We start from the raw sequence: 13,225 nt of genomic DNA, 5'->3' as shown, positions 1-13,225 counted from the left end.
TTGGTGATTGATTAGAAAAAAGGTTTACTGATTTGGTTTTTTTGAAAAATCGTATAAAAATCAAAATCACTCATAGATCAAATCAGTTGTGATTTCGTAACGATGATTTATTCCTTGTGATGAAATCAGTAGTGATTTTTTATGTGCGAGATCGGTGATCTTAAGATCAGCAGTGATCGGTGGTTTTTCTAGCCCTGTTAATAACTAATGATATTACTTGTCAATATAAAATACCGTTCATATTGGAACAACGATACTTATTTCAAATAGATCATGACGTATATCAGTAAGTATATTTTGATTATTATCGCAAATCAATAACATTGTTCGAGTTGATTCAACTAATTGCAATGTCGAAAATAACTAAAACCGATTTGTTTTTCAACTAACAGAATTTTGTTTCAATAACAACGCCAGTTATTTCAACTAAAATATTTGTTGAAATTGAAAGGTATGTGTCCTCACTAATTGACAGCATTTTTTTCAACCAATTAAATTAGTTGTTTCAACCATCGTTTCTACTAATCGAAAAACAAAAATGACAGTTTAGTTAAAACAACAATCGATTAGTTGTACCAAATTTTAACCAATCAAATTCAGAAAATCAACTAATATTCTGGTTGAAATGGGATCGCGGGTGGTTCCGTGTGCCTTCTCAATTCCACGCCATCCGTAAAAGGGAAATGTCCAATTGCACTAGAAGACCTAACGAGATCGAATGATTCGCACTTGAACAAGAAACCAATCCACAAATCCCTGGGAATAACTCAACCATGTAAGTTTCCAAGCAAACCAGTCTCAAAATCAGTCAATGTTTGCTACATTTTCGTGAAACTAGTTTAAGGTTGAATGCAGAAAGAGCAAGCTTGTTGTGAATGAACAAGAACACATCACTGCAACGGGGTTCCGGCGAGGACATCGATCCCGTTACAATAAACCCAATTGAGAAAGTCGAACACGCCCTTCAAGGTCGCCAAGAAATTCGAATATTTTCGGTTTGTTAATTTAGTATAAAAACGGATGATGCGAATCCAGTAGAGTATTCTTAACTCAGGAGACAGCCCGAAAAATAGCAATACAATGGCTTTCAAAGTAAGACAAATTTTGATTCTGCAAAAATTGATAAGAAATTGTTTAATATTGTAAATCTAATTCCTATTTTCTCAGTTTGTGCTGGTAGCCAGTTTGATGGCAATGGTCAGCGCAGGATTGATTCCAGAGCATGGATATGCGTCTTCCCATCAGAGCATCCATCATCATGCTGCTCCCGTTCATCACGTTGCTGCAGTTCATGCTGCTCCGGTTCATCACGTGGCTGCCATCCATGCCGCTCCAGTCCATCACGCTCTCGTGAAGGAAGTGGAACACCATGCACCAGCTAACTACGAATTCTCCTACTCCGTTCATGACGGTCACACTGGAGATATCAAGAGTCAACACGAAACACGCCAAGGAGACGAAGTTCACGGACAGTACAGTCTACTGGATTCCGATGGCCATCATCGCATTGTTGACTACCATGCGGACCACCATTCCGGATTCAATGCCGTTGTCCGCCGTGAACCAGCTAACGTCAAGATTGCCCAGCCAGTGCACAAAGTCATCGCTCAGCCGATCCATGCCGTCCATGCTGCCCCACTTGCTCACGCCACCATCTCACATCATGCTGCTCCAATTGCGCACGTTTCCCACGTTGCTCCCGTAGCCCATGTGGCTCATCATGCTGCTCCGATTGTCCACAGTGCGCATCATGTTGCCCCGGTGTCGCATGCTAGCATCGCGCATGTCGCTCCAATCACTTACCAGAACCATGGTTACCACGCCGCCCCAAGCCATTATAGCCACTACTAGATTGCAAATGACAGCAAACATTAGCCAATCCAAAACTGTTAAACGACCTGTTCATAGCATGTAGACTAGTTTTAAATAAACAATTTCAAAGTACAAACACTGTCTATCCTTGAATCTATATAAAAGCGTTGTATCCGAACAGTTCCAAAAACTTTTTTCTAATCATCTTTAAAGTAAATTTCACATACATTCATTTCACTAAGGATTTTTGATAAAACAATATATTCTCTACATAATGAATGAAAATTTTATTTTAATCCGTATTTACAGCTTATTGTTTCGCACAGTGCATACGGAGAAAAGTTGTGTATATCTGGGGTTGTTTGATTCAGTGATTGGAAAAGTTGTCAAATGTGCATAAAAAGATTTGTAGTATAGGTTAATAATCATTCTTGCAATCGCAGTGTTACTGTGATGTCCCTCGTAAATCGCAAGAGTGTTCTATATCTTATATATAAAATAGTAGTGGAAAAAGTGTGTGTAGCTAATGTTCTCTGGTATCCGTGGACCGATCTACAAATGATTTTTTTTTGTTCGAAAGGTGACGTTTATGCGAAGGTTTTATGCTATATTACATAAGAAAGATCCTTTGGGAAAGTGAAGAATATCTAGAAAACTGTTTTGTATATCTAGAAAACTGTTTTGCTAGATCTTCGATGAATGTTTGGCGCGGTTTGTTGTGTAATGCTTGCCGCTGGAGAGCAAAATATGAATACTATATTATTATGTCGTTTTCGCTTTAGAAAACTGAATCTGACCCAGGGTAGTTTCATCAAACAAACACTATTCACGAAACTGTGTAGGGTTCGCACTTAGCAACGGGGGTTTGAGCAAACCTGATATAAAAACCAAGCTCGAAACTTACTAGATTTTCAGTTCAACAATTTTGAAACAATGTTCGAAACTATCTTCAATGGGTTAGGTTTGGCATCAAGCGAAAACGACATTAAAATAATCGATTGGCACCAAACGAGCTGATTTGTATATTCAAATTTTATTAAGCCTACTCGATTGACGTGTTTCTTTGATTCGAATCACATGTTCAATAGGGTGGGAGAAAATATTGATTTCAGCTCCACCAAACTGTTCCTGTTCCTTTTGGGTCCCATAAGCACCATGCAAAATTTTAGCTCAATCGGAGAAACTATATTTTCGCGCCCGAGGTTTAAAGTTTGTATGGAATTACTTTTTACAAAAAATCGGCTGGAGATCAACCTATGAACTCTAAAAATCAGTGTATGCTCTCTAGCAACTCTTCACACGATTCAATCAGTGCCATCAAAGAGAGAAGGATATCATCGCTGCAACGAAAAACCGTCATGGTTCATTTAACATAGAATGGACACCAGTACGAGAGCGAATTTCTCTCGATGACAAATCAACCGTTATAGCATAATAAAAGAAAGCAAAATCATATTACTACTACAAGCAGCAGTGGTGCTAGATGTATTAAGGAATGAACCACTGTTCGGACCTTGTGCCGGTTTTCCTTTAATAACTTTTTCTACAAACGTCTGATTGTTTTGCGATCTTCTAAAGTGTTCTTCCTTGTTGAATTTCCTACGAAAATAACACATGCACTGATTTTTAGAGTTCATAGGTTGATCTTCAGCCGATTTTTTTTGTAAAAAGTGTATTTCTCCATACTAAATCCCATACAAACTTTAAACCTCGGGCGCGAAAATATAGTTTCTCCGATCTAGCTAAAATTTTGCATGGTGCTTATGGGACTCAAAAGAAACAGGAAAAGTTTGGTGGAGCTGAAATCAATATTTTGTCCCACCCTAATGTTCAATTAATACCGTTTTCGTTTATTGATCAGAGCAGCCCGAGAGCTGACCCAGAGTCGCCAAAACAACTTTTGATGAGTTTGTTTTAGCAACCTGGTGTCGCTCTATATCGGACTCCAATCGTGTAGTTTCTCTCTGAAAATTTTCTCGGGTCGCACCACGCATCCATGCGAGTTTGTTTTTTTTTTTTGAATGGCTATGAACAGTTTCGTCCAATATCTTCGAACCTTCACGTTTGCCTCCTGTTATTAAACTACATCGATGGAACCGAGATTTGGGAACTCATCGACATGTTTTACCTATTCGAACGATTCACTCTCAGAAACTGTCAAACTGTTTTAGATTTTTTTTTGCTTGAATCATTTGAGAGCAGGAAAAAACTGCTTCAAAGTGCAAAGTGTACGTGTGTACCTGTTTTGGGGGAAAAAAAGTTGAGAGTCGGGACGAACAATTGTCAGATGATTCATTTTTACGGAACATGAAGGATAATACTTCTAACTGTGCAAGAAAAATACTATTCTACTTCACTGATCGCAAGCAACCATGAGGGTCGTTCGATTATTCTGACTTTAGAGTATTCGAAATAATTTCCATCCAAAGATAAATTTTGAGCTGTGAGAAGTTCAGCGGGACAGCTAGAGGTACAAATCAAAAAGGAACAAGTAAAAAGGGTATGTTCACGAAAACACAAAGAAGGTACTAGAACAAGTACAGAAAGTACAAAACCAAGTACAGAAATGAGAGAAACAAGTACAGGAAGGAGCAAGGATGGCTTTTATCGTATCAAAGAACGTTCTCTAGCAACTCTTCACACGATTCAATCAGTGCCATCAAAGAGAGAAGGATATCATCACTGCAACAAAAAACCGTCATGGTTCATTTAACATAGAATGGACACCAGTACGAGAGCGAATTTCTCTCGATGACATTTCTGAGCATCACGAGTTAGCCCGCTGCTGTAGGAATTCTTTCTGAAGCAACAAACGGTCGCTTATTCTCGTTTCGCGATCCGATTCTATATGGGCAGTTGATAATTGCGATAGAATCAATTTACTATTTTCGCCTAATCTAACTATGTGCATATAACCTTTGTATAAGTTGTGTCTATGAAAGTGTACGTGAATGCTCCACACAAAGGTTTTGAAATATTGCAACCTAGTATAAGAATCATCAAGTCGAATCATCGATTCGATTTTCTGCGATAATTGTCAACTTGCGATTTTCTCTTGGTAAATTCCACACAGCACCGATCATTATCAGACTTTAATTTTTTTAAGGGCCGTGAAATACTCAGAGTATTGTCGGAATCCTCCATTTTTTTATTACAATTCCAAATTGCAAAAAGTGGAGCGAAGAAATGTAGAAAAAATTCTCTCACGGCTCATACATTTAGAGACACGAGTTCTTGTATACAGTATGTAGAAATACCGAGCAGCTTCTGTCGAATTATCGGCATTCACCAACACTGGCAGAGAGTGCAGAAAAAGATACAGAATGTGCAGATAGTACATATATAAGTAAAGAAATTACAGGAACAAATACACAAATTACCGAAACAAGCACACAAAGTACAAAATACCTTATGATCAAAAATGAACCGGAATTTTCATTTTAAAATTCCCGCGCTTGTCCAATCGGTAAACTTTTATTCTCTCAACGTTGGCTCGCCTTCGAAGCGCCATTCGGTCGATTGTTGTGCGGTTTCGACGTCATATTCATAGATCCACACCTCATCACCAGTTATGATGCATTCGATGAATGTGGGGTCACTATCTGCGTTGGAAATCATCTCTTTGGTCACATCAACACGACGATGTTTTTGAATGAAACTCAGCTTTTTTAGCACCAGCCGAAAAGCGACGCGTTTGAAACCCAAAACATCAGTTAAAATATGTTCGGCTGATTGATAAGAGATGCCCAACAACACAGCAATCTCTCTAATCGGTACAGAACGATTTTGCAACACGAATTGCTTCGCCGATTCAATGTTTTCTTCAGTAACAGATGTTGTTGGGCGGCCAGGGATCTCATCATGATCCAAGCTTGTACGACCACCTTTGAAGCGCTTATACCACTCGTATGCCTGTGTTTTTCCTAGACACGATTCACCAAAGGCCTTTTCTAACATTTTCAACGTTTTGGAACACTTAAATCCATTTGCAACACAAAATGTGATGCACGCAAATTTTCATCCATTATAAAAATCACCACACGAAAATTTTTCAACTTCTTTGTATAGACGCCAAACAAAAACTAATCGTACGATATGCGTCAAAATTTGACAGAATGTGTATAAAAGTGTTGCCAACGTTGAGAGGATAACAGTTTACCGATTGGACAAGCGCGGGAATTTTAAAATGAAAATTCCGGTTCTTTTTTGATCATAAGGTAAAATGCAGAAAATAAAGAAACAAGTACAGAATAAAGTTTAAAGTTCAACAGTTAATCGTAAATGTTGTCGAGGCAACAATTTTGAATGACAAATTAGAAGAAGAAAAAGTTTTCATTTCCCGCATTCCAATGATGCCCACTGATATGTCATTTCAATTTGAACATAATTTCCTCATACGTTTAACTTTTCTATTACCGTCAATAATCGTTATGAGTCTGTAGCGTGAATTTAAAGTTTTTTTTTTCAGATGGAAAATTGTATGCTGCCTGTACGCGTTTCGGCAAACCATCGGTTTTATATATTTTGTCCTGTGGTCCGCGATATAAAAAGGTTGGGGCCACTGTTTGTTCGAGAAAGAAATTCATTTATCAGGGAAACTTGAACATCCCCAATACGATCCACAAATTGTTTATTTAAAAGATATTTTTTATTCAGGCCTATTTGCGTACAAGCTTTACGTGGCCGATTGAGCCGATTTTTTAAATAATTTTTTTTTTTTGAGTTGGATCTCGTTGTCACTCTTTTTCTAGGGGGAGAGGAGCTTCCATTTTCCTCTTGCGAGGATTGAGGGGCACTTCGTTCGTGGTTCGTCTCGTCATCCATTGCCGCATCGATGGTATTGTTGTTGGTTTCGTTGCTAGTTACTGTAGATGAGCCTTTTTTTTTTTTTTTCAAATAAAATTTTTATTAGGCTCATTTGCTTTAGCTTAACGTGGCCGATTGTCTTGTTGTTAGGGAGAGAGAAAGGGATGCCGTATTACGGGGCGGCATACTCCCCAGTTAGTAAGGGAACATAGGGAGGGTGGGACCTACACAGTATTGAATTGAAATTTGAATACATCATTGGTTTGTGGCATACATCTTTTAGACACATTTTGCGTTCGATGAATCTTCATGTTTTTCAGCTTGTAGCAATGAAGAGATTATTCTGGATTGGGATGCTTCGTTGGTGTGTTCTGACGTTGATGTGACGTTTTTGGGTAGCTTCCAGCAACTCAGTCAGTTCAAGGCAGGTGCATGCTCCGAAGCATCGTTTACACAGGCCATACTTCCAGCAACGTAAAGAAGAGTGCGGTAGAGCTGTAGACGAGAAAGAGATAGGGAGAGCACTAAATTTGAGCATTGATAGTTTTCAAGAAGTTATAGATGAGAGTCATATAAGGAAGATTTCGAGTTGCCAAGACGTCGCGGACTGGTACGAAGGGTGGTATACCTCGGGCCCGAAGGGAACCTATGAGTTGGGACCTGGCATCACAATACTCGACACATGTCCAAACAACATGTTCGATGTCATGATAACCCTCACCGCAAACGCAGACACCACTCTCAGCGAGCCCCACACGACGGAGATGCGCGCTGAACATATAATGATTAGACATGAGCCTTGACATTACACGAATAAAGTCTCGGCTCACGTCTAACCCCCGGAACCAAGCTTTCGTCGATACCTGTGGGATTATTGAGTGTAACCATCGTCCCAGAGTTCCACTATTCCATGTATTCTGCCAGCTAGCTAGAGTTTTCTGACGACAGCAACTGAAAAATTCATTGAAGCAGATTGGTCTTTCATAGATATCACCTTCTAGTGCGCCCACCTTGGCTAACGAGTCCGCCCTCTCATTGCCCCGTATGGAACAATGTGAGGGGACCCAAACCAAGGTAATCTGGTATGATTTTGCAGATAAAGCACTCAATTGTTCCCGTATTTTCCCCAGGAAATACGGTGAGTGCTTTCCAGGCTTCACTGAACGGAGAGCCTCAATGGAACTGAGACTGTCCGATACAATGAAGTAGTGATCTGTGGGCAGAGTGTCAATGATCTCAAGGGTATACTGAATTGCAGCTAGTTCTGCGACGTAAACTGAAGCTGGATCACTGAGTTTATAGGAAGCGGTGAAATTTACATTGAATATACCGAAGCCAGTGGACCCGTCTAGATATGATCCGTCAGTGTAAAACATTTTATTACAGTCGACTTCTTTAAATTTATTATTAAAAATTTTTGGGATCTCTTGAGGGCGTACAGGATCCGGGATTCCACAAATTTCTTCTTTCATGGATGTGTCGAAAAGCACAGTAGAATTAGAAGTATCCACAAAATGAACACGATTGGGAACAAACGAAGAAGGATTTATATTCTGAGCCATGTAGTCAAAATACAAGGACATAAAACGGGTTTGTGAATTAAGCTCGACGAGCTTTTCAAAGTTTTCTATCACCATCGGATTCAAAATGTCGCATCGGATTAGCAGTCGATATGAGAGATCCCAGAACCTGTTTTTCAACGGTAAGACGCCCGCCAGCACTTCAAGACTCATCGTATGGGTTGATTGCATGCAACCCAAGGCAATACGTAAACAACGATACTGAATTCTTTCCAGTTTAATGAAATGAATATTCGTAGCGGAGCGGAAACAGAAACATCCATATTCCATTACTGACAATATCGTCGTTTTGTACAACCTGATCAGGTCTCCTGGGTGAGAGCCCCACCAAGTTCCGGTTATTGTACGAAGGAAATTGATTCTCTGTAGGCATTTTCGTTTCAAATACCTAATGTGACATCCCCAGGTACCTTTGGAATCGAACCAGACCCCGAGATATTTAAATGTGAAAACCTGAGCTATGGTTTCACCCCCTAGTTGAAGCTGTAGTTGCGCAGGTTCTCGCTTCCTTGAAAATACAACCAGCTCAGTTTTCTCCGTAGAGAACTCGATACCCATTTGAAAAGCCCATGTCGACAAGTTGTCGAGGGTATCTTGCAATGGTCCTTGGAGATCGGCAGCTTTGGGTCCTATAATAGACACAACACTGTCGTCGGCAAGTTGTCTTAGCGTGCAAGATGTGTTGATACATTCATCAATGTTATTTACGTAAAAGTTGTATAAAAGGGGGCTTAAACATGAGCCCTGAGGAAGACCCATGTAACTGAATCGCTTTGTCGTCAAATCACCATGCTCAAAATGCATGTGTTTCTCGGACAATAGATTATATAAAAAGTTGTTCAAAACTGGTGAAAGACCATGCTGATGCAACTTCTCAGATAGAACGTTAATGGAAACTGAATCGAATGCCCCCTTGATGTCGAGGAAAACTGATGCCATTTGTTCTTTACGAGCAAATGCCATTTGAATTTCTGTTGAGAGCAACGCTAGACAATCGTTCGTTCCTTTGCCCCTGCGGAACCCAAATTGTGTGCCTGAAAGCAATCCATTTGTTTCGACCCAATTGTCTAGACGGAAGAGAATCATTTTCTCCAACAATTTCCGAATACAGGAAAGCATAGCAATCGGCCGATACGAATTGTGATCGGAGGCTGGTTTTCCAGGTTTTTGAATAGTAATAACTCTCACTTCTCTCCATTCGTGTGGGACAATATTACCCTCGAGGAACTTGTTGAATAAATTCAACAAGCGCCTTTTGGCAGAGTCGGGCAGATTTTTCAACAAGTTGAATTTAATTCTGTCTAACCCCGGGGCTCTATTGTTACACGACAAGAGCGCAAGTGAGAACTCTACCATCGAAAACGGTGTTTCGTTTGTATTCAATGTCGCGACGCGGGATATCTTCTGTTCCGGAACAGAATCAGGACATACTTTCTTAGCGAAATCAAATATCCAGCGGTTAGAATATTCCTCGCTTTCGTTCGCGTGATTTCGATTGCGCATGCGACGGGCCGTATTCCAAAGAGTGCTCATTGCTGTTTCTCTCGTTAATCCGTCAACAAACCTTCGCCAGTAACCGCGTTTCTTAGCTTTAATCAGACTTTTCATTTGAAATTCTAACGCCGCGTATTTCCGATAATTATCTGGAGTTCCGTTCCTTCTAAACGAGATGAAGGCTGAAGCTTTTTTCGTTTTCAGCTCTGAGCACTCTTTGTCCCACCATGGGTTGGGAGAACGCATACTAGTTTGCGCGCTAGGTTTCGTCTGAGCTTGAATTGCGGTGTCAAGAATCAAGCCAGCCAAAAATGTATACTCTTCCTCCGGAGGAAGCTCCTGTGATGTTTCTAGTTTCTCAGACATCGAGCTCGCGTAACGTTTCCAATCAATGTTTCGTGTGAAATCGTACGAAACATTGATTGTTTCCGATGGTCTTCCACGGTTGGTGATAGAAACTATGATCGGCAAGTGATCGCTACCGTGAGGATCACAGATTACCTTCCACTTGCAATCTAACTGTAGCGAAGTCGAGCAAAGGGATAAATCCAGCGCACTTGGTTGTGCTGGCGGTCTAGGGTTCCGTGTCATTTCTCCCGTGTTTAGAATTGTCAAATTGAAGTTGTCACACAGATCTTGGATTAACGAAGAACGATTATCATCATATAAGCAGCCCCATCCTGTACCATGCGAGTTAAAGTCCCCTAAAACCAGCCGCGGTGAAGGAAGAAGTTCTATGATGTCTGCAAGCCGACGATGCCCTATCGAGACTCTGGGAGGAATGTAGATAGAAGCTATACATAGATCTTTGCCTTTAATATTAATTTGGCAAGCAACAACTTCAATTCCCGGTGTCGAGGGGAGGTTAATACGATAAAATGAATAGCACTTTTTAATCCCTAAAAGTACCCCTCCATAAGAGTCTTCTCGGTCCAGGCGGATTATGTTAAAATTATGGAAGTCGAGGTTGATGTTAGAAGTAAGCCAAGTTTCACTCAAGGAGAATACATCGCAATTATGAGTATGTATTAAGTGTTTGAAAGAATCAAGTTTTGGGATGATACTTCTGCAATTCCACTGAAGCACAATGATCATATCTTCGATTCTCAGTGGTAAATTATCCATCAAAAGATACGATCGCTGCAAGGAGGGGCCATTGTTCAGTCAACTGTTTTAAAAATGTCCTTACTGTTGGCAGTAGAGCAGTTAGGAAGCTTTTCAGAGGATCAGTAATATTGAAGGCTGTTAATATCCAGTCCACGATATCAGAAAATTTCAATAATCCAGCGTTTGTTGGATTTCCTGGTTGTGCTTTGGGGTCATTCGGGTTTTTTGATGCCCCAGGAAGTGCTGGGTACTCCTTATCATCCCTAAGTTTTTTGAACCCAGGAGGTGTTTGCTTCGGTTTTGAGTCAGCACTTTTTGTTTCCGTTTGGTTCTTTTGTGACGAAGAGGACAGTCTGAGGCCTTTACGAGGAAGCTTGGGAGAAGCCAGATTTTGTCTTTTCCTGCTTCCTTCAACCTGTGTGTAGGAAGGTCCTTCGCCTGGGTCGTCAGAGGTATCCTCTTCAACTGGCAAGATTGCAAACGGGTTCTCAGGGGTCGATGGAGTGGTTCTTTTTAAGATTTCCGCATAAGAACGTTTGGAACGTTCTTTCACGGATCGCTTCAATTTCTCCGCACGCTGTATGTACGTAGGGCACACCGAAAGATCATGAGGATTCTCCCCGCAGTAGCAACACTTTTCCACTGCTCTTCTGCAGAGATCGTCCTCATGGGCCTCTCCGCATTTGCCGCATCGCAGTTTGTTGCAACAATAGGTTGCCGTATGACCTAGCTGTTTGCAGCTTGTACAATGCATTACCCGCGGTACATACAGCCGAACAGGTAGACGAACTCCACTCACTACCAAATAATTTGGAAGTGCAGATCCGGCAAAAGTCACGCGAAATGAGTCCGATTGGTAAAATTTACCATCTATCGATTTGGAGTGCAATTGCTTGCACTCCAAAATTTTCACTGGTTGAAGGTCGGGGTTTTTGAAACGGCCTACCCCGTCCTTCATCAGATCTTCGATTGTCAGACTTTCGTCACGGACCACACCGTCGATCTCCACCACATGAGACGGGACGTACACGCGGTACTCCTTCGTGAACAACTCGCTGATAGCAATCTCGTTTGCTTGCTTCAGGTCGGACACAACAACGCGTAACTTGTTTGGCGAAACCTTATCTATTGTTTTTATTGCCGAGAAATGTTTTTCCAGGTCCCGAGCAATATTTAAAACTCTGAGAGACTTTAATTTGGGCCGGAAGTATACCACCCACGGACCCCCCGAGCCATCGTCTTGGTAAACTTTTTGGCGAGCAGGCAATATCTTAGAGGGAGATGGAGGCATCGGAGAGGGAGATGGCATTGGAGAGGGAGATGGTATCGGAGGGGTAGATGGCATCTCGGAAGCAAACTCAGCCTCTAAATGTTCTTCGTTCATTCGTTCAGCTTCGCCCTCCTCCGAGACACCCTCACTGTCATCAATATTCATATTTAAAGTGCGGGAGTAAAGAAGTCTCCCGCACTTGAAATGAGAAAGAAAGAAATAAAATGAAAAGAAAATATATGAATAGTAAAAGTTGAAAGAAAAAGTTTGAGAAAATACTTAACAGTATGTCACGGTAAGCTGTTAGGTGAGTTGCTCCTTCACTCCTTCGTTGTGCTTCAGCGCGACCTTGACACAGGATTTGGCTGCTGCGATGCGGGTAGCAAACAATAGAAATAACTGCTGCCCGAGGATAGCACAATAGCGTCTACTGTCGATACCGATACAAAACCGGTGCACAGACAGAACTCACTTGCGGGGATGCTACTTTTTATCACTTTTATTTAATGCCTATACTACAGCCTCTGCTGTGATAGGCACCTTCGTCTTACCGATGTCGATTGTTAAAAAAACGCGTGTGCTCACTTCGAACATTCGGTTACGAATGTAGATGAGCCTTGTTATACATTGTTTGCAGTTGCTGGTTGGTTGGATGGTAAGTTGTTAACTGCAGCTAATGTACTTTGTTCTATATGGGATACGTTGGATGGTTTCGTTGAAGGGGATGCTTCACTGTTGTTGGTGACTGTTACAGGTGTACTGGGGTTGCTTGGGGTTGGTGTGAAGGAAGCACCGTTGTCCTTTGGTGTAGTTGTCTCCCTGTCCAGTTTATTTCATGGCTTACCGTAGTGAACAGCTTTTTGGCAATATTAACATGTGGCCATCTGGTTGTCATAGGTAACAAGTGATTTGCACGGAATTCTTGTATCTTGACCGAATGTCACATAAGAAGGTATAGGCCTCTTCAAGTATATGCGCAATAAACGTACGCCATTTAGAATACCGGGGAAAAAATTCTTCCACTTTTCATTTTCGATAGAGAGAATCTCTCGGTATTGGGACATAGTTTTGCGAATATATGAATCGGTGACGCTTGAGGGAAGATCATGCACACGCACTTCTATAGCACTATCTTCCATATATACTATATTCTCGT

At 41.1% G+C, this 13,225-nt stretch overlaps 2 protein-coding genes across 4 annotated transcripts in view; one reads left to right on the top strand and one right to left on the bottom strand.

The window, feature by feature from the left end:
* Positions 1-13,225, bottom strand: part of LOC131429431 (uncharacterized) — a 34,225-nt gene that overhangs the window by 18,316 nt on the left and 2,684 nt on the right. The window lies entirely within an intron of this gene.
* Positions 1,005-1,948, top strand: LOC131429432 (cuticle protein 8-like). Its single transcript, XM_058593545.1, has 2 exons — positions 1,005-1,092; positions 1,168-1,948. The coding sequence occupies exons 1-2, from the start codon at positions 1,081-1,083 to the stop codon at positions 1,849-1,851; spliced, it is 696 nt and encodes a 231-aa protein (XP_058449528.1). The 5' UTR covers positions 1,005-1,080; the 3' UTR covers positions 1,852-1,948.

The sequence above is a fragment of the Malaya genurostris genome, chromosome 2 (genome assembly GCF_030247185.1).
Source record: "Malaya genurostris strain Urasoe2022 chromosome 2, Malgen_1.1, whole genome shotgun sequence".
In the NCBI taxonomy this organism is placed as follows: Eukaryota; Metazoa; Arthropoda; class Insecta; order Diptera; family Culicidae; genus Malaya; species Malaya genurostris.
The sequence above is the reverse complement of the archived record's forward strand: the minus strand, read 5'-3'. Positions and strand labels throughout refer to the sequence as shown.